The sequence below is a fragment of the Arachis duranensis genome, chromosome 3 (genome assembly GCF_000817695.3).
Source record: "Arachis duranensis cultivar V14167 chromosome 3, aradu.V14167.gnm2.J7QH, whole genome shotgun sequence".
NCBI classification, from domain to species: domain Eukaryota; kingdom Viridiplantae; phylum Streptophyta; class Magnoliopsida; order Fabales; family Fabaceae; genus Arachis; species Arachis duranensis.
Window position 1 is genome coordinate 22,337,258 of NC_029774.3, and position 25,888 is coordinate 22,363,145.

Genomic DNA, 25,888 nt, shown 5'->3' on the forward strand with positions numbered 1-25,888 from the left:
AATTCACTAACTTAAATATTTTTCTTAAAAAAAAAATTATAATCTTAACTAGTCTTAATGATTATTGTTTTTTTAGTTTTGTTTTAAATTTGTTAAGAACAAATAATTAAAAGTCTAAATTAAGAATAATTTATTTTTACAATAAAATATTTTGACGAGTGAGTCCAAAAAATTTTATATATTTTTTTAAAGTTTATAGTCTGACTTTTTTAATTAATAAACTTTATAAAAAACTAAAATGTATCTTATTTAATAAAATGAGACGAGTTGAAACGAGCTGAGTCATGAACTCTTGCTGGACAGCCTGACCCAGTTTCACCCAGATGCTACCAATCTTTTACTTTGTCTTAACGGAGATCAATAAAATTAAAAATCTTTTATGTTTTTTATTTTTTAATTTTCCCTCCAAGCAATCATATCGTATGATTTCAGGTTGAATTTAACAATCACATAATCAAGAACTTAATGCATAAAATAATCTAATATATATTATAGTGTGAGTGGCAAATCTTATGAAGTGACTAAGAAGGGAAGTGATAAATTGGAGGTTTGCTTGAAGAGGGAGGTAGTTAACGGCTTTTTATTTAAACAAAAAATTCTTTAATTTTGAAGTTGGATAAGAAAAGGATTTACATTTTTATGTATTGTTAGAAAATTTTGCAGCCAAGTCTGCGAAATTATTTGAAGCAATTTTCGTATGCAAGACTGGAAGATCAGAGAAGAAACATTCTATTAATATTTTACACTCTCGCTACGAAATGAAGAACAAGTTTTGTTCATATTTCACATTCTGTTTTTGTGCAACCAGAAAAAAAAAATTGTTTCAATCAATTTTCTAGGTTATGGCTGTAAGAGCAACAAAAGATGAGCATCACAAATTGCTTTCATTCCATTTCATTTTATTTTTTGTACTGTTGCTACGTCGAAGCGATAGGAGACTGTAGGGAAGAAAAGAATAAAATGACTAATTATGCACGAGAAGGAAATTCAATCATCTGAGTTGTTTGGATTTATAGAAAATGAAGAGAAAAAATTGGAAAGAAAGAAAAAGAGTGGAAAAGAGAATTTTTTTTGTTGTTTGGATAGGAATGGAATATTGGATAAAAAAAAATATAAGGTGGGTCCTAGAAAACTTTTTTTTTCTATAGATAAAATGAAAATAGAAAGAAAATAAATAAAAATTAATAAAATTATAAATTTATCCTTTAATTAATAAAAAATAAAATATTTAAAAATATTAATATAATTTTATATTGTTATAATTTTTTTCTTCTCATTTTTTTTTATTTAAACAAATTTTTTTTATTTTCTTTTTATCCATAAATTCATTTTTTTTTCCATTTTCTTTTTTTTTTCTCTTATTTTTTTTCTTTCATTTTGTTTCTTATATCCAAACAAAGCCTACATATATAGATTTATGTTGAAAGAGTATTGGCTGGACAAGTGTCCTTTGAAGGGAACAAATTCTGTGATGCATCAGATGGTACCTGTATTTGTAACAGTTGAAGCACATGCAACTTTTGAAATTAAGGAAAGGTGATTACGATAATTAGAATATGTGGGATTAGTTAGTAGAATGGGTTGTTTCATGGTATAAAAGGTTGGACGTGGTTTTTTCTAGACTTGCACTTTAAAACAATGCAATATAAAAATATAAAATTTTGTAAGCCTTTTTAATTTATAGTTCTATTATAAGATTTTGTGCATAAATTTTTTTGGAAATAACTATTTTAGTGGGTTTAGTCAGAAAATAGTTGACATTTAGATAGAAGATTTATTTTAATGGGCTGTCATAAAATGACGAGTTATAGATGCTGAAGAATTTTCTGAAGAGCAAATACTTGTTTCAAGGGAGGAAATTTGGATGGTAAAAGAAACCGTTACTAAAGAAAGAATATTATTTTCATAAAAGAGCAATGTTAGGGGCCAGTAATTTTTGTGATTGTTAGCCATCAATTAGCCATCAATGATGATTTGATGGTGTGAGATTAGTGTGAAATTTCATCCAATGGCTCACCTTCCTCTGTTGGTTACATGCTGGCCAAAATTCAACAAAACTGCTGGTCTCCTAGACTTTTCCTTCATAAATAACTACTAAAATGTGTAACTTTAAAATATTATTTTTATGAAATTGTTTATATCATTTAAATCACAAATATTAATTATTTTTTATAAAGTCTTAATTTATAAATAAGTTATTTAAAAAAATTTATACATTATACCCAAAAAAATTTGAAGACCAAAAAGTTATTAAAAATGTTATAAAAAATATTACTAATTTAGTGGTTAAAATTTATTCAACATTAATTAAATAATAAAATGAAAACATAATGAATGAAAACGGAATGTGTTAAGTTTTTTTTTGTTTTTGTTTTTTTGTTTTGGTCCTGGGATTAAGGTTAATTAAGTAATGTGCAGTTGCATAGTAAGATGGCCCTCCAAAATAGTTTATGACCTGATGCTTATATTGGATTTATGAATCCACCAAAAAAAAAAAATCTAAAACCTTGCTATAAAATTTTTTTAAGCTTTTGATAATAACTTTCAGTTTTTTTACAATTTCAATAATATATCATTTGAATAATATATGTCATTTTTTAAATAATATTTTGAATGTTTGAATAAATTTATAAAAAATTATAGAGTATTAGAGAACACGCATGCTTTCTAATTCCTTTTTTCTTTTTCCTTAATGTAAAACGGTTTTATTGAATAATATTCTTTTTTTAAATTAGCATGACTAGTTTTTTGTTTTTTTTATTATTCATTAGAAATACTAGTTGTATCTTTTTTTTTGGTCATTCATTGAGTAATATTTTTTATAACAAATTTTTAATAATTTTAATTTTTGGTCTCCAATTTTTTTTGGATATAATGTATAATTTTTTTTAAATAACTTATTTATAAATTAAAATTTTATAAAAAATAATTAATATTTGTGATTTAAATAATATAAGTAATTTCATGAAAATAATATTTTAAGGTTACACATTTTAGTAGTTATTCATAAAAATAATATTCCTTCTTTTTTTTTTTGTTAGAATAATATTCCTTCTTTGGTAACTATTTCTTCTGTCATCCAAACTTCCTCCCTTAGAACAAACATTTGCTCTCCAGAAAATTCTTGAGCATCTATAACTCTATCATTTTGTGACAGCCTACTAAAATAAATCTTTCATCTAAATGTCAACCATTTTTTTATTAAGCCCACTAAAATAGTCATTTCTAAAAAATGTATGCACAAAATCTTACAATAAAACTATAAATTAAAAAGGCCTACAAAATCTTATATTTTTATATTGCATTGTTTTAAAGTGCAAGTCTAGAAAAAAACACGTTCAACCCTTTATACCATGAAACAACTCATTCTACTAGCTAATCCCACATATTGTAATTAACATAATCACCTTCCCTTAATTTCAAAAGTTGCATGTGCTTCACAGTAACAACTCCTATTACAAGTACAGGTACCATCTGATTCGTCACAGAATTTATCTCCTTCAATAGATACTTGTCTAGTCAACACTCTTCCAAGACAAATCTATACATGTAGATGTCTCCCCTCTATTTATACCGAAGGTTTTGCCTAAAAGTTATCAAAGATTTTTGCTTGTGAGTAGTTCGTAGTAGAAATAGATTGTTATTTTTTTTCTTTAATGAAACAAAATTAATTTTGATTTAGCAAAAGCAATTTCTAAGGTCTTTAATATAACCGAAACAACAATAAATAAAAGAGTTGAGACTAAAAACAAGTCGACAATGATATATATATATAAAACGAATATTTTAGTTCCCTCAAAAATTTAATACATAAAAACATCTTTAAGATTTTTTTTAATAGATAAATCGATTTCTAATTTATTTTTTTCATTTTTACTAAACAAAAATTGATGAAGTGACATGTTTAGGTGCCACATGACCCGTTACGTATCAGGGTGACACAGATAGATAAATAAGTCTCCATCCTTACATTCCATTCCCAATTGAAACCAATGCAACTCCTTTCCTGCGTCTCTTCCCGCTGCTAACTTCACTGGAGGATCTGTCGCTCCGTCGCATGCTCATGTCAGATCCTGCCCGATTGTCTCTTTTGCCACCGCTATAGCTACCGTAGAAGTACGCTCTACCTAGACAATGCAAAAGAGGGCTTCGTTTTTGAACCCCGACGACATAATCCCTTCTTGTAGTTTTCTCTATGAGGTCCTTGGTATTCTCGCTGGTGCCTCTAACTAGGAGATCAAGGCAGTATACCGACGACTCATTAGAGTTTTCTACCCGGATGTGGCGGCGATCGATCGGAAAAGCTCATCAGCAAGCGAGTTTATGAGGATTTACGATGCTTAATGTACTCTGTCAGATCCTGACAAGTGCGCAATACAATAGAAAACTATTCCGACATCTGATGTAGATAATCTGACTGGAGAAATAATAATTGAAACTATAAGTGCCTACGAATTGATTATCTGAGAGGCAAGGATGGTCCTGTTTTGATAATGTTGTAGATTATCAGCACTCTCATAGACAAATCTTCCTTACGACGACTAGAAGCAACTGAGCTTTCTCCACTACTTGCCATTGGAATACGCCCAATTTCAGAACGTGAAAAATGTAGGTTTTTGATTTTCAGAGAACAAATACGAGGAAGGCAACAAGAAACGGCATCGTTCTGCTGACAAGGATAGGGACTTATTTGTTCATCTACATCACCCGAACACGTAACGGGTCACGTGGGGTCTAAACGTGTCATAGTATTTCATCATTTTTCGTCGAGTACAAACAGGAAAAGTAAGTCAAGGACTGATTTGTCTGAAGAGAAAAATTTTGAAAATGTTTTTGTATATTAAATTTTTACAGAGACTAAAGTGTCCGTTTGTAAAATTTTTAGGAACTGATTTAGGTAATTATTCATAAGTTTTTTAATATATCAAACAATGATACATGATCTATTTATAGAGTTTCAGTCTTGTGTCACTGGTTATTGAAAGAAGGAGTTGTCTCCTGTATACATATTATCTCTAACACACCCACTCCGTGTTGTTGCAGCTCTTCAAAAATGCACGAGAATTTTTACAAAACTTGCTGAATTCGAAGACAACACAACTACCGTGTGTTGGTAGAGTACTGCCATACTACTGACGAATCTTATTCACCACGACCTTCGCGTGTTGAATCTGCACTCACAAATGGGTAAAATACCCCAATATTAATATTGAGCAAAAACACAATAAAATTTTTCATATGAAAAATAAATTGGGTTTGAATCCTAACACATCTTTTGGTTTAAATGATTTTGAAAGGAAGGAAAATAAAAGAAAAGAAAATGGGTGGAAAAGTCCATTTTTCATTGTTTGGAACAGGACAAAAAATGAGTGGAAAACTAAAAAGTTGGCATGGAGCCCATATAATTGTTTTTCTCTCAATACTGGAAGAAAACTGAAGAGAGAAGGCCAATGTTAATTTCATATTTACCCTTCTGACAACAAAAAACAAGATTCTTAACTCATTATGTGAAATTTATATATATAAGGGTAATAAAGTAATTTTCTCTTCATCCATATTTTCTTCTTATTTTCTTTCCTTTTATTTTCTCTTCATTTAAACAACATACAAAAAATTTATTTTTCTTTTCATTTTCTTTCCTCTCATTTTCCATCACACATCCAAACATAGTGTAAGGGAATTTTTTTAATGTTTAACAAAAGGAAAAGTCCATGACGTGGCACATGGTAACAAATATTTTTTGTTCGAGGGTCATGTGACATTAAACCCCAGCATTAAGCATTCATTTATTTACAGATATAAAAAAAAGGAAAAAAAAACTATTTTTAGCACCTACCGTTAAAGCTTAGGGCCCCACTAACGCAGCATCCCACCAGATTTTCAAAAAGAGAGAAAGAAAGAAAGAAACAAAAGAACGCATACACACTATTTTCCTTTGCGTCTTTCTCCAACGGCTACTACAAACACCGCCAAAACAAATATGTTACTTCCATGAATCAATGTGGCTCAACAAAATTTGGCAACTCACAAAAACCAAAACGCTCATTTTACTCAATTACTCACTTCAATTCAATTCAACTCAAACTTTATTCATGGAACCTTCTGCACCCCCTTACTACCATCGTTACTACTCTGCTGACTCTAAATCTAGATCCAAGTCTTCGTCGCGATTGGCTCGCGTCGACGAAAACGGAAGACCCACTGCAGAGCCGCTTCGGATTTCACTTGATGTCGTTCACTCACCAACAAATTTGAAGCCGCCACCCCAGTCCTCGTCACCTTCCTTGCTGTCTCTTCTAAGGTCTCCAAATGGTTCTGCTAAGAAAAGTAAAGATGGCAGTTACTGTCTTCCAATCAGGGAGCTGCTTCTGCTTTCCCCCTCGCCTGCGAGGAGGTCCAAGCCGCGGTTCGACTCGCCTGCTGCTGCCGCAGAGGAGTTGCCAGAGGTTAATTCTGGGCTCCGGCGCAGATGTAAGAGCCGTGGGGTGCTGGGATCGCCAAGGAACTCTAGGAGGTCGAGGCGGCGGTCCGAGATTGAGACCAAGGAAGAGAAGGATGTTGCGATGTTTGGGGATGAGGTTTTGAAGCAGAGGAAGCGAAGGCATAGTGGAAGATCAAAGAAGGAGAGACTTAGCTTGGTCCCTTTTGTGCCCCCTTCAATTTCATCTCCAAGTAATGGCTACTTATTCTTTGTTACAAATTTACCTTTCGTTTTTTACTATTATTTTGTTTTTACATTAAATGGTCCAAATAGCATCACTATAAAAGAGATTTTACTTGATCACTGTTATGAGGTTTTCAATCAAAGGGAATAACTAATCTCAGAGCTATACTTGTGAAGATAGTATAGTTAAATATATGCAGAGTAACTTATATATGATTACCATGGTGTTCAGAAGCTGAAGAAGATAATGGAGGTGATCTAGTAGATAGTGTTGGGCAGTGGATGAATGATTTGATCATGTGGAAAGATGTATCAAAGACTACCCTATGGTTTGGTTTTGGATCTCTTTGTTTCTTGTCTTCTTGCTTCACTAAAGGACTGAACTTCAGGTTGTATGCAACTTCTCTCCCTAGGAGAAAACTCGTTTCTCTTTGGACACCAAGTCGACTTACTCTCTTCCCTGTTGCATATGAATGGGACGATTGTAGAAGAGAATAAGTTGGCTTGGTGTCCATTGAAAGTGATTTCAAATAATACAACTCAGATCGGAAAATTCTAAGAGGTTTCTGTGCTTTGTACTTGCAGCATTTTCTCGGCCATATCACAGTTGGCAACTCTGTTGTTGGGAGTTTCCTTTATCTCAAATTCACTTTGTCAAAGGTATGAAAACTTCCTTTCACAACAATGTTTCTTTCTCTTCATCTATCTATTAATGTTGGCTGTACTCTCAAAATTTGTATGCTTGTGTTCAGGAACCAGGTTGAGAAAATGAGTAAAGGCAAGCTGAAAGAAGATGATATTTTACACCTTGCAAAGTTGATTCTTCCTGCTCTCAATTTCGCCATTTCAAAGACTAGAGAGCTGTTCTCAGGAGAGCCATCCATGACGCTGAAAGTAATCGTCCTCAGAAAAGTTTTCATTTCAAAAAATCATTCTAACATTTTTCAAAAAATTTCCAAAATTAGTAATTATAAATGGCTGGTTGCAGGTTGCTCCTTTTCTTTTACTAGGAGCAGAGTATGGCCATCTCATTACAACATGGAGGTTGTGTGCCATTGGTAAGTACACCAATTCTATAACATTTTCAAGAAATGAATGATCAATGTCTTAATTTTTCACTACATTTGCCAATGCATACATATCTTGCTAAATTATTAAATCTATACAATCAGGATTTTTTGTCAGCTTCATTGTCCCAAAGCTCTATTCTAGCTACTCTGCTCAAGTAAACCAGAGAGGTATGCATTATTCCAGCCAATTACAAAGATATTCTCTCTCGCTCTCGGCATTGTATAAGATATGGTTTTATGTTGTCTGCAGCTGAGTGCTTGAAATTGCGATTGTTGGACACATGGAATGCTTGCACTCATAAGAAGATCGTGGTAGCATCAGCATTGATAACCTTCTGGAATCTATCTACAGTAAAGACTCGAGTCTTCACAGGTAACTCATTTGCAGCCTTCTTCATAAGGATAAATGGCCTTTGAAAGAAGTAAAAATAGAAAAGATGCATTAATAGTATCAAGATCTCATCTAACTTGAATATGCATCAAGACAATGTTTACCTTCGATGGACAATGATTCTTAGAGTATCATCTGCTGCCTTCAGGACAGTTTAATTCACATCTGCATTTGACAACATTGTGTAATTTTTGCTTATCAAGTAATTATTTTTTTGCAGCTTTTATTTTGCTCGTAATATTCAAATATTTTCGGACACAAGTGGTGGAACAACTTGAAGACAAGGAAGCACCGGTGGACGACAAGTTAGACCAGCAGGCATTGCTGGTGGCAGAACCAGAAGAGGAGAAGGAACCAGAGCAGGGTTTAGTGGTTGCAAAGCAAGAGAGCCAAATCTAGCAACTAAGTTTATCTAGCTATCTGTTGAAATTGAACCACGAATATGCCTTGTGCACCTATAGATAGGGTATTTCTTTGTAGTTAAGGGAGTACTGAATGGCATTTCGTTGTATCTGAGTGAAAAATAAAAATGTACTTCCATAGTCATGTATCAATATTCTATACTGTTGCACAACCTGATTTAAAGTTAGTGCTGAAATGATTCATATGTAAGAATAAATCCTAACCAGCTGACATCCAAATTATCAGCATGTAATCAGCTGATATTATTCTATAGAAAGAAAATTTCGTATGTTGCTTTTCAACAACCACTACATTCCTAAGAAGTAATAGTACAAAGTATTTCAGGAAAAACCTGTCATCCTAATGGTATTAGTACCAATGACAACTGCCTTTTGTCTCCATTCCCTTTTGGACCCTGATTCCTGTAAGTGTGTGAGTAAGAGGCTCTTGCTCTCTCGCTTGAGGCTTTAAGTTTCATTATTGCTGCTAAATCAAATACATATGGAGATGGACTAAACACATAAAAGCAGGACTATATATCTCCAGAATCAGTTCTCTCAACAAGCTGTTGATTATCAGATGTTTTAAACTTAAAATATCTTGATTTAAATGCGCATTATCGATAAACTCACACAGCAGATGGTTCATTACTTACAAGTATGCTGTAAGAAGCTGCTGCCTCTTCTCCAATTCTTTTCTTAAAGCCCCACTCATAATTTTTTCCTTCTGCCTGTGCTTCAGCATGCATGTGTGCTTGTTAGTAAGCATTCAATACTTTAAATTTATTTGAAAGAGCTTCTCAGTTTAATATGTGAAACATCTTAGATCTCTATATCTTATATGTTTCATGTAGGAACTTAGATTCAGTTGGCAAAACTCTGGTCAAACCCCAGACAGTTATATAAATAAATTTCTCAATGTTTACATTCATGTTACGAAGAAATCAAAATTTGTTACCTTATTGAGTTATTGTACACAGCACAGACTAAACAGAAGAAAAAACTATGTCAGATCAACCATACTGTATGCCGGAATTTTCTGAATACCAGCCTCCGTTATTTCTTTCCTTAGATCAAAGGCATGACTCCATCTTCCCTTCTCAGCATTAATGCTTGACAACAACACATATTGACCACAATGTTGTGTCTGCAATTTAAGTATCTTTCTTCCGATTTCTTCTCCAAGTTCAATTGCTCCATGAATCCTACATGCACCCAAAAATGCTCCCAATACGGAGGCATCAGGCTCAAAAGGCATATTTCTTATGATGTCAGCTGCTTCCTGCAAATGCCCTGCCCTACCCAAAAGATCAATCACACACCCATAGTGCTCCATTACTGGTTCGACTTTAAAGTCGTCTGACATTGATCGGAACAGCTCCAATCCTTCCCTGACAAATTTCCCTCGAGCACATGCTATAAGAACTGCTACTAAGGTAATGCTATTTGGTTTCAACCCTTCTATCTTCATCTTGTCAAACATATCCAGAGCCACTTTCTCCCTACCATTTGAAGCAAGTGAAGAAATCATTGCATTCCAAGTGCAGACCTCTTTGGAAATCATTACTTTGAAGACATTAATAGAATAATTCAAACAACCCATTTTCCCATAGAGATCTATCAACGAAGTTCCAACAAAAACTCCAAGGCTACCATTCACCACCAGATACCCATGCACTTGCTTTCCAAAATCAAGAGCTGGTTTACCATCTAATTTGGCACATGAAGAGATCACACTCACATAAGTAGCCTCATTAGGCTTCACCAAACAATACAACACATCCCGGTGACGCATCATCTTTGCAAAAAAATTAATTGCAGCACCAAATTTCCCATTCAATGCAAAACCATTCACAATTGTTGTCCAAGATACAACATCCCTGTTTGGAATGCTATCAAAGAGACATAAAGCAGTTTCTGTGTCCCCATTAGTGCACAAAGCATTGAGCATAGCATTACAAGCAACGAGGCCCGGCTGGAGCATTTCATCGAACACCTTGCATGCACCAGCAATGTCATTCTTTCTTGCATAGAGGGCAACAAGGGTGGTCCCTATGAAGGGATCAGACAAAATGCCGCGCTTATAGGCCTGCGAGTGAAGGGCAGTGCCCAAATGAGGAGGGAAAGTAGCAGCAGTGGCAGCTTTGAGGATTGGAGGGAAAGTGTGGCTGTTTGGTGAAGCTTGGTTCCCAAGCATGTGTGTGAAAAGGACAATAGCCTTGTGTGTGAAACCACCACAATGGTAGCCTCTAATAAGGGCATTGAAGATTTGGGTGCGCTTCCATTTGAGGCTTGATGGTGCATTTGGGTTGTGAAGTAGGTAACCATTGGTTATCAGAATTGAATGGATTTGCTTGATTTGTTTTGGTTTCTTGATGCAGAATTGTGCGAGTTGCAGCAAACTCTCATGTGAATGACTCATAAGACTAATAATAATAAGTAATATAGTTGGTATTTGTGTATAGCTTGCAAATAATCATGATTTGAACCAACCAAAAGTTCTTTCTTTGAGACCAAATTTCATGTTAGAATATGATTACTGATTCGACCAAAATTCAATTTTTACCCTTTAGACCTCACTCGTCGAAGTTATTGTTGTTTGAAGGAACGAAGCCTTTGTAGCATTTTGTCTCAATTGCGATAGTCTTTGCTCTTTGGCCTCTCAGCTGAAAACCAGGAAAATAATTAAAAAAAAAAAACGAAATCCAGTTTTTATTTTTATTTTTTAAAATTCAGAGGGAAAGTTCGGAACATGAAACGGTGCGTTTTTAGGTATGAGTTGTGCTGCCTATAAAAGCAAGGAACGGCGCGTTTTGTGGTTAATTTGAGATTTTTCATTTTTTTTGTGTGTGTGTGTGGAATGGACGCACTTGGGGGTGGGCATTGCGGGTTATGGAACTGGAACCCGTTATCGAGGAAACCGAGGCCGTCTCAAGGGCGTCGTATTCGGTCCAATTCCGGTTCAACCGGCGGCCAGGGTTACAGGTTTCCGTTGAAACAGGCGGTCACCGCTGCCTCCCTTTCCCTCGCCGGCGACACAATCGCACAGATTAGAGACCGTTGGTGCAAAGCAAAGGCTGTTAATAAGCACAGCAATGACCCTCAGGTAAGTAAGTAGAATCATTTTCATTCATTTTATTTTAAGCAACTCTTGTTTTCTTCCATTTAAATTTATTTATTTTTTTCCACTTTCTTCATTGAGCTGAGTTTTTTATTTCTAGAAATTAGTCTTAGTCGCGGGTTTATTGAACATGTAGAACCGGACCAAGTTCTAAATACTAGAGTTTTTTTTTTTCTTTTAATTAACTCGTTGTTTTGAATTACTTTATTTTATTATCAGATTTTAAAATTATTACCATTGTTATTGTATGAATTTGAACGGGGATATCTTGTGCTTTGGCTATAAATAGTTTTCTGGATTGCTCTGTATAATGCATCGTATAAAATAGAATTCTCTTTGGATCTTTTTTTCCCCCTGATTTTTATTGTTCTTATGGTTATTTTTGCACAATGATTAATATTTACAAAATAAATGAATACTATTATAATTTATATTTAGGAGCAACACTAGTTTTATGGTTGGAAACTTATTATATAAGTTGATTATAACATCTTTGCACACGTCATGGTTAATACACTGTTTAATTAATGTCATCAAATTCACAATGGGGCTTTATAGATCTCTGATCTTCAAACCTACTAAAACATCAAATTCACATAAGTAGTCTCATGTTTTGAATGAATATAATACAAAGATGAAATTTGAAATATATTTTTAAATCAATTACTATATCTGGAAATAATGTTTGGAATTGAAAATGATTTGATTTACTTCATATAAAATTTAAAACTATTGATTTACTTAATATAAAATTTAAAACAAAATCTTATTGATTTTTGTTGAATTTCAAAGCTAAAGCTATTCAATCCATTGGGATTTATCAATTATTTGTTTTTAATTTTCTTTTTAGAAAGAGTTTTAAAATCAAATCTGCTCCCTCTTTAATTCATTCCAAACACTGCAGTAGATACCATTGTAATCCCATTGTAGAATGCATTTTCTTTGAGATGTTATGTTTGCCTTCTCAAAGAAAGATAAATGGTTAGAGATAATTTTGGATTGGCTATTTTGTTAGTTAACAAAAGTGTTTCCTCATAGGATGCGTTGAGCCAAATTTCAGACCATGATTGGCTACGAGCTCTGCGAATGACGTCTTATGGATTCCTTTTATATGGCCCTGGTTCTTATGCTTGGTACCAATGGCTTGACCGCTTTTTGCCGAAACCATCGATTCAGAACATTGTGTTAAAGGTAGTGCTATGTGCTTCACTATGAGTTAAGCATCCTGCTAAATAGTAACTCTAGTGAAAAGTAGATATTTTTTAATGTCTTGATTCCTCGAAATCTTTAAAATCACTAAACTCTTTCTTTGTTGGTAGTTAGGTGGATGTTTAGGAATATTGAGAAATTATAGAGTGCTAATGTAGCACATGCAATGTATAAATTGACATTTGAGCTAAATAATATGAGCAGTTGAGTATAGTTCACCTGAGTGCTTTGGGAGCACATAATAATTTCGAAAGGTATCTTTTAGGAAGATAAATCAATTTTCACTTCGTTTATTATTTTTATTTAATTTAATTTATAGAAGCAAGCAACATTTGTTAAGGATACTTTCTAATTCTCTGTATTTTTACTCTGCCTTTTTGCAGGTTTTACTAAACCAGATTATATTAGGTCCATGTGTCATTGCTGTTGTTTTTGCCTGGAATAATTTATGGCTAGGGAAGGCCAAAGAGCTTCCACAAAAATACCAAAGAGATGCTCTTCCAACATTACTTTATGGTACAAACCTCATCAACTGGTTGTTACTCCCTTTGTTTACTTAGATCTGTCAAAAAACAATAAAAAAACCTCTTAAGAAAAGTGTTGTATTAATCTTGCTTATATAATAACATCATAAATGGTTCCTATTAAAACAAACTTATTCAATTAATATAATTAGTATCACAGTTAACACTACTTTGTGGGAAGAAAAGAATTGATAGTTTAATACTTCTATGATCTTAGAAATTTACAGATATTCTGAAAGTATAAAATGTTTAAAATTTGACAGATATATTGAAACGAAGTGAGTATTTATGATCACTTGACTTGCCAATGCTTCTGTATTTGATATCTATTGATGTGAGCCTTTATGTCTAATTGGTTTCCACAGGATTTAGATTCTGGATCCCTGTCAGTGCATTAAATTTCTGGTGCGCATATTATTTCAACTTTGTCTTTCATTTATTTTATGTATGTGTTTTTCTTCTTTTGCAATCTTCTACTTGTGAATGCAAATAGCTTTGGTTTAGAAACCACGTTCAGTGAGCTGTGTGGCTTCGGTATTCTTACATCTTAATTTGAAAAATAATAATGTAAAGGAGAAACTTGCTAAGTTGCTCTAGGAAAATTTTTAAACCTATTCAATTTACAAAATACCTTCATAGAACAATGAATTTTCATTTTCACCTATCAAGTAACAAATTCCCAAGTTCCCCTTCCTGTTCTAGGAAATGATTATGGAAGCATCTTTTCTATGACGTGATAAGAAGCTTAATACTTCTTGATACCATAATGAAGAATTATGGGAAATTATTGTTAGATGGATTTCGTAATTTAGTTTTGAATCTTACTCTTACAGAATAGAACTTCCCAGATGTTATAGTGTAAGGTTCAATAATCATTTCACTTGTAAGTATATTCTTGACTCTGAAAATATAGCAAATATTGGCTTAAAAGAGGCACAAGAGAAGATTTAACAAGGGAAAAACAGATTTATTATCATAAAATATTGATTATAATTCCATGGATTCATAGGATTTAAGATATTTTATGGTTAAGTGAGTGTACATTTTCACAGTAAATTATATGTAAAATCTATAGTTATTGTGCTTTCTTTTTTAATTTTTTATTGAATGTTTTGTCATTTTAGTTAGTTATGTTTTGGTATGACATGGTGCTCAGGATGACCTTAACAATAAAATTTTTCTGCCACCAAGTTGAATATTGTAGTGGTTGCCTTGTATAATGTATTGTTAGCCAACATGATAGTTTATATTATGTTTTGAATCCTTGTTATTTAATGCATAATGTGCATATTACTATTTACAACTTCCCATCTAATTAATTAATGTCTTGATCCTTTCAAGCTCTTGTGGCTTTTTTCATGTGTCACGTTAATTATATTGAGCTCATGAATAATAATTCTAAAACGATGGAGAGAGATATCCGTATTCATTAATTCTCGTTTGTTGTACATCTTGATGTGGATATTTGGGTCCCGTAATTGATGATAATAATATTAAGTAAAAAGTCCATAACAAGGAGTGGTTAAAGTCCCTATTTCTGATCAGGCATACATTTCCAATACCTTCAAAACTTCCAGCGAACGATTCTGAGCCTCCCTCATCTCCTCTATTTGCTTCTTCAAGACTTCCAACCTCGATTCCATGGCAGCTCGCGTGGAAACCATGCACAGAACACCTAAGATTGGTGCTTTGATACCAGTTGTTACACTAGAATTTATTTTAAGGGAAATATAGAAATACAATAGAATAGTAAAAGACAACCGAGGAACTTTGAGAGTCCTCTTTTCTCCTAGCCTAGGCCTTTCCAAATCTTTTCCTACCTCTCACCTAATCAGCTCTTCCTTTTATTGCCTTCCCTCAAATTAATTATCATAATTAGCATTCAACTCCTACGATTACGCCTCCTGATTCTGTCATCTGACTAATCCAATCATAAATTATTGTCACTTATGATTACACATTTCTCCTGCCCTATTATTCATCCCTTTTCTTTATTGCTTCTTCTAGAATAATGATAAGGTAAAGGGATTATTTTCTTCCCTTTTTTAGCTACCTTTGCTGCTGACTCAGTATTCTCTCTCTCTCTCCAGGGTATGTAACACAAGGATAACAGTCTTTGTTAGTAAGGAAAATATTTTCAGTTCATGGTAAAAGTTACAAGTAGACAAGGCCAACAGATCAATTAGTGAATGGACAAGGCCATGATTATAAAGATCTGATATTTGAGGGCAGAAGAATTTTACTGTTGAGGTAGTCGTCTCAAATACTATGCTGCCCATCTAATTAACCCCATGGGTTAGTCAAGCCAAAACCAACTCAAGTTGCAAAATATCTCAAAAAATGAATAATTTTATTAATTTTACGAGTGAGTCATTGTGGTTGTATACAACTCACTTAACTAATAAAGCTATCCACAGGGATAAACAGATTGTGATTTCCTTTTCCACCGTGTACGCTGAGTTATTGCATGTTACAGCACTGTGTCTCAGAGAGTTTGGATGAGAAACTTGATTTTTGCTGTTAGAATGTGACACCAGTGCCAAACCCTAGACAATTGACTGTGATATAGTTCAGTTAATTCACCCACCAACTAGTAAGTGGTGGCCCTTCATCTCTAAACATATTAGGATAAAGTCTCTTGCTGTTAGAGAAATGATTAAGAAAACATAAATATGTGATTGTTGCCCATTGAGATATTATTTCTCTATGTGGATATTATTTGCTAGCCATTTGCAAATAGAAAAACATCTAAAATATCCATGTTTCATGGTCATTGTTGATAAGGTGCTTTTATTATGAAGTGATTGGTGAACTAAACTTTGTATATTTTACTATTTGCGTATGGCTAGCAAATAGATTTGCAAACTTAAGTGATCTCTTCACACGGTTATTATTTTTCGGCTATTATTTGTAGCTACAATCATTTAATCGTAGAGTAGCATACAATTTTTTATTTTTCCAGAAACTTTTAAGCTAACAAAATTCCTAGAGTAGTTTATATGGTTATTATTTTTAAGCTACTGTTATTCAACATTAATCTATAACCCAACCAATGTTGCCCAAGTAGGAGAATATACTAATATTTTTGTGTTCATATTTTGATGGAGTAGGGGATATTTTGTTTTTACAAGAATGGGTAAAATGGCTAGTTTGATGATTCTATGAACATTAGTATTATTATAATGAGATTGTTGTGAATTTTGGATTTTATTTGTTATTTGAATTCTATACCTATATATCTGTACAGGGTCGTGCCTCTTCAAGCACGAGTAGCTTTCATGTCAATGGGCTCAATATTTTGGAATTTCTACTTGTCATCAACCATGACCAAGTAAAATGCATGCTGTGTTAGCAATTTTGCATTCTTTCAAATCTGTTCAAGGTATTCATCAGTCATTACTTCCAATTTATGTTTTGGTTTGTTATAACTTATTGCAAGTCTTTGTCCTATGATATCTTTTGCAGATTGATCAGAGTCTAACCGATTTGGGTGACAGACAGAAAGGGGTAAATGTGCAAATGGCTTCCATGCTAACATTTGTCAAATGTGCAAAAGATTTTACCCTCTTCTGAGAAACTGATGATAGCAAGAGAACCATTGTAATTGTAATTGTAATTGGAACTTTTTCTTTTGTCTTTTTCCCATGAAAATTGGAGTATAGGTATTACCTATCCCAGAAAGGAGAAAAACATGGAATATGTGTCATCACATGCGTTATTTTTTAATGGAAATCTCACATTTCTCAGAGTATCACCCTCTTTACAATGTTCTAAAGATAAATAGCAATTTTGCTCTATGGCACTTTTCAGATGGGCTAATATAACTGAATAAGTTTGTCTTTCTCATTTTTGGAATTTTATGATGTGCAAAAGAATTACAAATTAGCTATGTGCTCCAAAAGATTTTTATAAGAATGTTGTAATATTTCTTGAGGATAACTAAAAGACATTATAGAAACAATTTAGGTATAAAATGAAAAAATGACAAAGTTGGAGGGAAATAAGATTTTCCCCGACTTGTGGCTTTTGAGTTTGTACTAATGTTTTCCTAATTATATATATATATATATACTGAATATGATCAAGAGCCAAAAAAATTCCCTTACATCAAGAAGCTAGTAAACTCCTGTGTCACATAAATAAATAAATAATAACATAAAATGTACAACAATTTTGTAGCCGAAGAAAAGTAGGGATTAGATATGCCTTTTTCATCAACTCCTCCAAACGAGCAAGGAAAAGCTAAGATTGGGTATATGAAAGAAGGTTCCCACTAAATATTCTCAAGCTGGCAAATAATCCACATAATTGCAGTTTGTAAGGAAGAAAAGACCTTCGTTTATTGCTCTCCTTATTAAGTCTGTTCATCACGTAAAATTGTTCATGAGCTGATACTCTTTTCTTTTCCTTCCTTCCCTTTGCCTTTGTTTTCTTATTCGTTGATGCTGGAAAAGTTAGACCGTCCTTCCCATCATTGTAGTTTTGACGCTTCAGGTGCCGGCGTAGCCGCCACAAATTTAAGAATGAAATCGAGCTCTTCTTATTGCGCCTCTTTTTCGAATCCTCGACTACTTCCACCTCCAAATTCGTCATTTTCTTCGACAACTCGCAGATTATTTGTTTAGGTACTCCTTGTGATTTAGAAGCTAAAGGAAGAACATTGCAATGCTGCTCAACAAAGAACCTCTCCGGCGATAGCCCAAGAGGTGATGATATCACATTACCGTTTCTCGTGGCGAATCGCCGGAGAGGTGATGATATCACATCACCATTTTTCGCCGTGATCATATGAGATTGGTGGAGAACGGGAAAGATCGGTTTGATTAGACCGTTGTCAAATATCTCTTCCGCAGTTACAAATGCGGAAGTTACAAATGTCTCTTTTAGAATATCAAAGCATGGAAAACTAAAATCTTGCTCTTGTTCTTTAAGTTTTTCAGCGTCATGGTTGACTTTGAAATTGAATGTTAAATCTTGATGGCATTTTTTAGGAAGTGGTGCAAATTCATCGGAATCAAAGAATGTATGAGGAAAAGGGAATGCGGGAAGGGTTTCCATTGCCAGCATTTTCAAGAACTTGTGCTGAAGAACTTGTACTTTCTTTTCTTTGGTTTGGAGGGCGTGATAAGAAAGATGATGAAAGTTTCTTTTATATAAAGTGTTGGAACGGTTTTTTTTTTATTGTAACAGTAGTGATTGGATATGAAGGGGAAAATGTGAAGAGGAGAGTAAAAACGTTAGTAAGGTGTATAATACGGTTCTTAGCCGATATGTCCAGATTATCAGTTTTTAATCCTTTCATTCTTTTTTTGTTATTTGAAACCGAAAATGAATATTTTACCAAATTTCTACTATCTTTTGGATTTTGGACGTTCCTTTATTGTAAGCACTTACGTAGATAAGACAGCTAGTATATGCTAGAATCTAAATGTTTAAGTTATATTACCTAAAATAATTTAATTAAAAAAATTTAAAACAAAAAATAGTTCCAACGAGAAAATATTTGTATTGAAAACGGCAAAACAATATTTGAGTATTGAGAATGGTCGGGCCCGAACACTTTAGGGGCTAATTTAATGTAATTTCATTGGGTGTAGGGTTGGGTAAGGGTCTCAAAAATAGACCCGATCATTATTTCGAGTCGGGTCCAGGTCATAGTTCGGGCCACCCGAATTCAGCCCGGTCATCATACACAATTAATTTTTTGTGTTATTAGTGATGGATGATGATTATTCTTATGTGGAATTTAAATATTATAAACCTTAATATTTTGTGTTATTAGTCATTATAAGTTAATGTTTTATGTTTAAAATACATAAGACTTTAGACTAATGCATGATATTGTGTTATTTGTATTGATTTAAATATTTGGTGTTATTAGACAATATTAGTATTAATTATGGTTATGCTTTAATTTTAGAGAAGAGTTGGTTCTTGTTATATTTTTTAAGTGAATTTTACTATGTGAATTGTGAAATAATGGTTGGAGATTAGGTGATTTTTATATACTAAAAACCTAATTTTCATCCGGTTTTTACCCGGTTTTCATTCGGCCCGAAAGTGCGTAAGTTTCATCAGATCTAAAGTTGGGTTAGGATCTAAAAATTAGGCCCAATCTATATTTCAGGCCGTATCTAGATTAAGTCAAACCCGATGTGATCCGGCCCATGTACACCTCCTACTTGCTATATTACTTAATTAGTAATACATGCTTGTTTCTCCTTTAGCAATGCGGTAGTACTTGCATGTTATAAAAACAAAGAGAAGGGCTAGGGATTTTTTAAAAATAAATAAATTAAATATTTTATTTATGAATATAGATAATTTATAGTCCATTTATTAATTTGTATTTTTTTACTTATCTTATTTACAGTATTTTATTTACAGTGTAGACGAAATAAACTTGTATATATCTCATTTACACTATAAACGAGATAAGACACGTTTATCATTGCATGTATCACGTTTGCACACATAATACATGATAGAGAGCGATCAATACGTATCTCGTTTATACTGTAAACGAGATATGCACAAACTTATTTTGTTTACATTGTAAATGCTATATTAGAAAAATTAACTCATTTACACCGTAAACGAGATAAAGTATAACGAAACTCGAGCAGCTATAAAAGGATATGCAACCATTTGTATTCTCCACAAATATTTCACTTCTTTTTCTCCTCTCTTTTTCTTCAATAAATTTAGTAAAAATGTCTAGTGGTGATGGATATGTTGTTGTAAGTGTTTATCCCAATTGTCTTATGAGAAACATTGGGGTTATATTTGAGTTTGATAACCCTATTCTGTTACGTATTCAGAAAGTAAATTCTTTATCTGAGCTAAAGAATCTAATATTGATGAACCTCATGCTAATGGGACAAAAGAGTTTGGAAGAGTTGAGTATAGGTTGCTAGCATTGATAGGAGATGAAGTTTTTCGGTTTCGTCTATTTTGGCTAGATGGCGATGAGCATGTGACCTCATGTTTGATGTTCATGGAAAAATTATGGTAGAACAAATGATGGAGTTTTCTGTGGAGGTGGGTGATGTTGGTGGTGGTGGTTCTGGCCACTCGAATTTTGTCCAGGATGACCCACCTCTTGCACCACCACTGCTACAATGTGCTAGTCCAGTGGTAGACATGGAAGAGTTTGATGAGGAGTATGTTACCAATAGCAACGATAGTGCTTCTTCTGAGGTTGATGATGATGAGAATTTTGTACCAGAGACTCTATCCGGTGCTTTAGTTCGGTATCTTTCGCCTGCCCTGTAACCAATTCCAGAGATATCAATTGTACTCAATCACTATCATACATTGGACTCGGACACGATGCATGAGAAAATTTTATTTTTCAATATGGGTAGGGATAATTACAACATAGATGGTGGTTGTGTTGAGTTTCGCATTGGTCACATATTCAAAAGTAGATAGCCAGTTATGCAAGGTTGAAGAATTCAGCATTCGGAAAAGTGCTGAGTATCAAGTTATGGAGTTAGATCGATCAAAGTACCATGTACACTGTAGGAAATTTGTAGCAGGATGTCCTTGGATTCTTCGTGTTGTCCTCCAACAGAATCTTAGATATTGGTAAGCCTTACTTTATATTATAATGTATATTTTCATTTATCATGATTATTTTGGTTTTAAATGCCTACCGATTATAGTTTAATTCGTTAGGGAGGTGTGTAAATTTGGCGGTGCACACACCTGTTTAGCCCTCACTATGTCTCAAGACCATCGACAGTTAGATAGCATTCTCATTTGTAGTGTCATCCTGTCCCTCATACAGTCCAGCCCATCAATTACTATCCCTGTTCTACAAGGTGCAGTTAGGCAAAGCTATTACTTCAAACCCTCATACATAAAGGTCTTGATGGCAAAGTAAAAGGCAATTACGTAGATATACGGTAATTGGGATGAGTCATATAATAAGATGCCAAAGTTGCTGCAAGCATTGCAAAGTTGTTGTCTCGGAATAATATGTTATTTTCGGGAGGTACCGTACTATGATGGCCACTTAGTGGCATGCAACTGCAGCCAATTTGATAAGGTATTTTGGGCTTTTACTCTTTGTGTAAAGGCTTTCAAGAATTGCAAGCCTTCCGTCTGTGTCGATGGCACACATCTGTATGGCAAATATGACGGTGTATTGCTAATTGCAGTGGCACAAGACGATAACAATAACACCCTTCCTATGGCATTTGTAATTGTCGAGTCTGAGACTACGGAGTCCTGGTCGTTCTTCCTTACCAACCTGAGATGACATGTGACACCACAAGAAGGGCTTTTGATTATATCTGATAGGTCCTAAGCGATCAAGGCTGCACTTAGAGCCAATGATAGTAGTTGGAAGCCTCCCTTAGCGTTCCATGCGTACTGTGTCAAGAACATGGCCGCGAATTTTATATCTCGTTTCAAATCTACCGAGGAAAAGTGATATCTCATGAATGCTGCTTATAGTCTAAGCAACGCTAGGTACGAGTGGTACATGGGTGCTTTGAGAGGGCTATCGCGTGAACTAGCAAAATAGGTTAGTAGATTCAACAAGAAAATATTGTTACAACATTGTAATAGCAATCATAGGTTTGGCCACATGACAACTAACATCTCCGAGTGCATGAATGCAATTCTAAAGGATATGTGGTATTCACCGATTTCAGCTATCGTTAAATGCACTTACAAGAGGCTGCAACAATTATTTGTCAGGAAGAGCAGGGAGGCACAGGGACAGCAGGTAATCATTTTTCTCAATGGTTGCTAGTTGTTGTTGAGAAGAATAGGGAAGGAATCCCCAAGATGTATGTTACACACTACAATAGGGGGCCTCAATGTTTGTGGTGGAGGAGTTAGATCCTTTTAAGGGTTGAAGTCAAGGTTCATTCCGTGTTCGGTTGAGTGGGAGAACATGTGACTATGGTCTTTTTTAGTCACTATATTTCCTGTGTCGTCATGCACTTGTTGCTTGTGTCGCCGCAAGTGTCGAGTGAGAAACATATGTTCATCCAGTGTACATGCAAGAAGCTGTGTTCAAGGTGCACGAGGTTGAGTTTTCCCAGATACCAAACAAGAAGCTATGGCCAGAATAGTACAAGACACGTTTGCATCCTAATCCTACCATGCGTAGAAAAGTATCCGGCAGACCAGTTTTCTTGAGGTTTCATAATGGTGTGGGCTATGTAGGCAAACCGGCCATGCTCGGAGAGACTGTTCTAATTAACCCATAGAGGATAACTAGTTGTATATGTCTTTGGTGTATTCCATTTATTCTAGTTGTGGCGTGTATTTCTATTGTTTAATTATCTTATTTTGTGGTTTATTTCATTTATTACAAATTGAATGCAAAATATGAGTTAGTAATCAACGTTCTTTATTCAAGTAAACTTGAAAACAGGTACTAAACTAACATAAGTTGGATAATAGACGATGATAGATAAATTTAAATTCCAACAAACTAGTTAAAGTGTCGGTACACAAACTAAATAAAGTACAAAACACAATCTAAATAAACAACAGTAACACAACCTAAATAAAGTACATAATACAACATAAATAATACAAAAGTATGTAAAATATATCATCAATGCTGGTCAGGTGGGTAATGCAAGCGATGTCCAGTACCATACAATGGAGGTTGTGTCTATCGAAAGGGCCTGGTGGCTGGTAGGTCGTGGAGCTGAAAGTGCTTATACGTGCGGTGGTGGAGTAGGTGGAGGATGTGGGCATGACTGAGTATCATGGTACTACACATCAGTATATGAGGATATGGTTGTGTCTAGTAGTGAGCCTGCATATGTGGATAATGTGGTGTGGCAGCAGCGGCTGGGATACAGTCATCAATCGCTTATAGTCGACTAATGGTAGTGTCGCATACTCAGCACTAGCACGCACATCTATGTCATACGAGTAGCTAGGCCCCATGACAAGTAAGGAACCCACACTGAGGTAGAAGCAGGAGCTGATGAATGATGAAGAACTTGGCCGATACTCTGCTCTCTACCCGTGTGGAACTGATCCACAATATGCTGCATGGCTTATTAGTCAGTGGTTTGAATCTCAAATACCTCGTCAATCTGGATCTCGCCTAACATGTTGGCCTCATGATGATTAGTCAATGCACCAAGATCCACCCAACTAGGTGGAGCTGCAAAAGGATCGTCCTGAATAGACTGTGGCTGTAAGACCAGTGGTGGTGGTGGCGGTGGTGAGTCCTCCCTACCAGATGGTATGTTACCGTGCTCCTCGTGTCGGGCATATTCTCCCTCCTCATCAGACTCGACATCTAAGCGCTCCCCGTGAGGTTTGACCCACTCCCTCCGAGGCCTGCAGCTCTTCCGCAGTCCTGTGCACCTCTCTCCTTTCTAGTCGGCCTCTAGGTGTCTGGTCGAACCCCCTAGCATGCCTACGATGATCAGGGACATTTCGGAAAAGGTTAAGCACATCTCTAGGCTAGGCTACACGTCATTTGGGAGAGTTGAAAGACTAGGATAATCAAGCATGTCCTGGCTAGACAGATGTCTAACACGGTAAGCATGCTAGTACCAGACCCAATACTTCTGCGTAGACCGATAGTCTGTGAATGGCTGTATGGAAATTATGTGACCTCCCTTAAATTGAGCCATCCATCTATCGTATCACTCCTGATGACAAGTGGGCCACCACATGTCCTCTCCCTGTCCTGTGGTGGTGACGAACCTGTCGACATTGACCGGGTCTCCAGACACTAGCTGCTGGCCACCGAACTGGCATTCCAGTCGATCAACATGGTAAAATTCAACAATGTTGAAACAGACAAGGGAAACTACAGACATCCGTGTCCCCCACTCTGTCTCCTCTCTCAATCAGTCAAGAGCGATGGCCTGTAAGGCTGGATCGTTGTATGGCATCCACAGAAACTGCAAAATAATGTGTAATATACCTCATCAGGTTACTTTCGTTTCATAGAACAACAAATGTTTAGAGACAACTAAATAAAACAACGCCGCGTACCACATGCAATTGCAACTGATCCAACGAAGATGCCATCGGAGGACTCTCTTATCAAACTGGTTCCTACTCTACTGGGTCATACCTATCAACCTGTGGACATATGCAACAATAACATTGTCTCAATTTATGCAAGAAAATTTGAACTACATAAACAAAAAGGACAAAAACCATATATAAAAATAGTTACCTCACAGCTAGGAAAAACGTCATAATCTGTCTATCAGGTGAGCGCCACTAAAAAAATATATGGTATATCCACGAGACTAGTAGCAAAGTGCATCCAACAATGTCAATGATAGATCAATGTGTTCCAGAGCATAACGAGTGCTACGTCCATGCAAGCACAGCAGACCCCCAAGACAGACTGCGACACCTTTTGAAGTTCTCTAATAATGACTACCACTTGATATGGATCTGATTGTTTGACTTGTCTATCATCATGTAACTCTCGATCAGCAACAAGATGTAACACTTCGTCTATTGTCAGAGGTGGCTGCATCTGTAGTAGGTGGCACAAGTCGTACTCGGTCCCTAAGCCATGTTTACTTGATGGAAAATGACTTCTTCTTCTGTGACTCCTGGTGCTGAGTATGAGGAGGCCTGGCCCCGAGGAGCTCCTCTACCCACTTTCAGGTTGGGTACTGGTACCATGTCTGGAAGTCACGCAAGTATCCACCTACTGGCTCTCTGTGCGTGCGTAACCCAAGGTGGTACATAACATCCTGCAGAATAATGGTGCATTCACCCCAAGGCAGGTGAAAAATGTGGGTCTCTGAACACTAACGCTCTACGAATGGAATAAACAGGGTGGTTGTCAAACACAGTCTCTAAGTTGCATCGTGTTGCCAAACCCAGCCTCCCTCAAGTAAGGGAGAATGGCGTCCGGTGGTGCAAGAGTGTGGTTCACTTGTCTAAGAAGTAGTAGGCGAGGTCTCTGTTAAAAAATAAAACATTTCAATAATAAATCTATTTCAGAAGTAAAAAATTTATATTCGAAATAAAAAGATAATAATTATAATAAATAATTATTTCACATTTCATAATTTAGATGAATTCTGAATAATTAACTTTAAAAATCAAACGTTTAAAAAATTTATCCAACAACATTACAACAAATATTCAGTAAAATAATTTATCTAACGTATTCAACATTATAATTAAAATTATAAAATTCGAATTAAAAAAAATAAGAAAACGTAATAAATATTTACTAAATAAATTAAATTAACTATTAAGTTAATTAAATTAATTAATTAACACTTACTAAAAATATATTCCATCACCTAACAGATACTAAATTTATAAAAGTACCCTAACTATAACTATATGCTTATTTAACTAAAAAAAATAACAACATTAACTTGGAAGTCGATCGCTGCAGCGATATGCCACATCGCGTTCAAGCGGTTGATGTCATCATCTCGTGCATCTGCGCATGCTATAATATCTAATTACCTCAATAATATCAACAAAAATGTCCACAGGAGGAAGAAAGGAAGTAAAAACAGCTTGAAAGTTA

General features: G+C 34.9%; 5 protein-coding genes across 7 annotated transcripts in view; 3 read left to right on the forward strand and 2 right to left on the reverse strand.

Moving 5' to 3' along the window:
* The window catches only part of LOC107478098 (U11/U12 small nuclear ribonucleoprotein 25 kDa protein), a 66,413-nt gene extending 52,622 nt beyond the window's left edge, over nt 1-13,791 (forward strand). The window contains exon 8 of the transcript XR_008007073.1: nt 13,746-13,791. The gene's annotated coding sequence lies outside the window, so the exon portion shown is untranslated. The remainder of the gene's footprint in view (nt 1-13,745) is intronic.
* On the forward strand, nt 5,932-8,714 carry LOC107478094 (reticulon-like protein B17). Its single transcript, XM_016098220.3, has 8 exons — nt 5,932-6,672; nt 6,897-7,053; nt 7,250-7,324; nt 7,417-7,558; nt 7,653-7,722; nt 7,837-7,902; nt 7,985-8,107; nt 8,346-8,714. The coding sequence occupies exons 1-8, from the start codon at nt 6,000-6,002 to the stop codon at nt 8,522-8,524; spliced, it is 1,485 nt and encodes a 494-aa protein (XP_015953706.1). The 5' UTR covers nt 5,932-5,999; the 3' UTR covers nt 8,525-8,714.
* On the reverse strand, nt 8,030-11,186 carry LOC107478095 (putative pentatricopeptide repeat-containing protein At1g10330). Of its 3 annotated transcripts, XR_002371917.2 has the most exons (4): nt 9,485-11,186; nt 9,183-9,257; nt 8,230-8,290; nt 8,030-8,145 (listed from the first exon to the last, which is right to left on the reverse strand). XR_002371917.2 is itself a non-coding variant. In XM_052259078.1 (2 exons), the coding sequence occupies exon 1, from the start codon at nt 10,946-10,948 to the stop codon at nt 9,530-9,532; it is 1,419 nt and encodes a 472-aa protein (XP_052115038.1). In that variant the 5' UTR covers nt 10,949-11,186; the 3' UTR covers nt 9,159-9,262; nt 9,485-9,529. The 3 variants fall into 3 exon arrangements, 2 of the variants coding, with proteins under 2 accessions (XP_052115038.1, XP_015953707.1); XM_052259078.1 differs by lacking the exons at nt 8,030-8,145; nt 8,230-8,290 and having other exon boundaries at nt 9,159-9,262; XM_016098221.3 differs by lacking the exons at nt 8,030-8,145; nt 8,230-8,290 and having other exon boundaries at nt 9,170-9,257.
* LOC107478097 (uncharacterized) lies at nt 11,354-17,131 on the forward strand. Its single transcript, XM_016098223.3, has 6 exons — nt 11,354-11,632; nt 12,686-12,838; nt 13,240-13,372; nt 13,746-13,785; nt 16,628-16,762; nt 16,846-17,131. Exons 1-5 carry the CDS (start codon nt 11,387-11,389, stop codon nt 16,713-16,715), a joined length of 660 nt encoding a protein of 219 aa, XP_015953709.1. The 5' UTR covers nt 11,354-11,386; the 3' UTR covers nt 16,716-16,762; nt 16,846-17,131.
* A 491-nt stretch (nt 17,132-17,622) lies between these two features.
* On the reverse strand, nt 17,623-18,438 carry LOC107478204 (uncharacterized). Its single transcript, XM_016098345.1, has one exon. It carries the CDS (start codon nt 18,436-18,438, stop codon nt 17,623-17,625), a length of 816 nt encoding a protein of 271 aa, XP_015953831.1.
* Nucleotides 18,439-25,888: the final 7,450 nt, after the last annotated feature.

Excerpts from the sequence above, each read along its gene's own strand:
- LOC107478094 (XM_016098220.3), top strand. The coding sequence starts at position 6,000 with ATGTGGCTCAACAAAATTTGGCAACTCACAAAAACCAAAACGCTCATT. Across the intron at positions 7,325-7,416 it reads TCAAATTCACTTTGTCAAAG|GAACCAGGTTGAGAAAATGA; the intron begins GTATGAAAACTT and ends GCTTGTGTTCAG. Across the intron at positions 7,723-7,836 it reads ATGGAGGTTGTGTGCCATTG|GATTTTTTGTCAGCTTCATT; the intron begins GTAAGTACACCA and ends CTATACAATCAG.
- LOC107478095 (XM_052259078.1), bottom strand. The coding sequence starts at position 10,948 with ATGAGTCATTCACATGAGAGTTTGCTGCAACTCGCACAATTCTGCATC.
- LOC107478097 (XM_016098223.3), top strand. The coding sequence starts at position 11,387 with ATGGACGCACTTGGGGGTGGGCATTGCGGGTTATGGAACTGGAACCCG. Across the intron at positions 11,633-12,685 it reads AGCACAGCAATGACCCTCAG|GATGCGTTGAGCCAAATTTC; the intron begins GTAAGTAAGTAG and ends GTTTCCTCATAG. Across the intron at positions 12,839-13,239 it reads TTCAGAACATTGTGTTAAAG|GTTTTACTAAACCAGATTAT; the intron begins GTAGTGCTATGT and ends GCCTTTTTGCAG.
- LOC107478204 (XM_016098345.1), bottom strand. The coding sequence starts at position 18,438 with ATGGAAACCCTTCCCGCATTCCCTTTTCCTCATACATTCTTTGATTCC.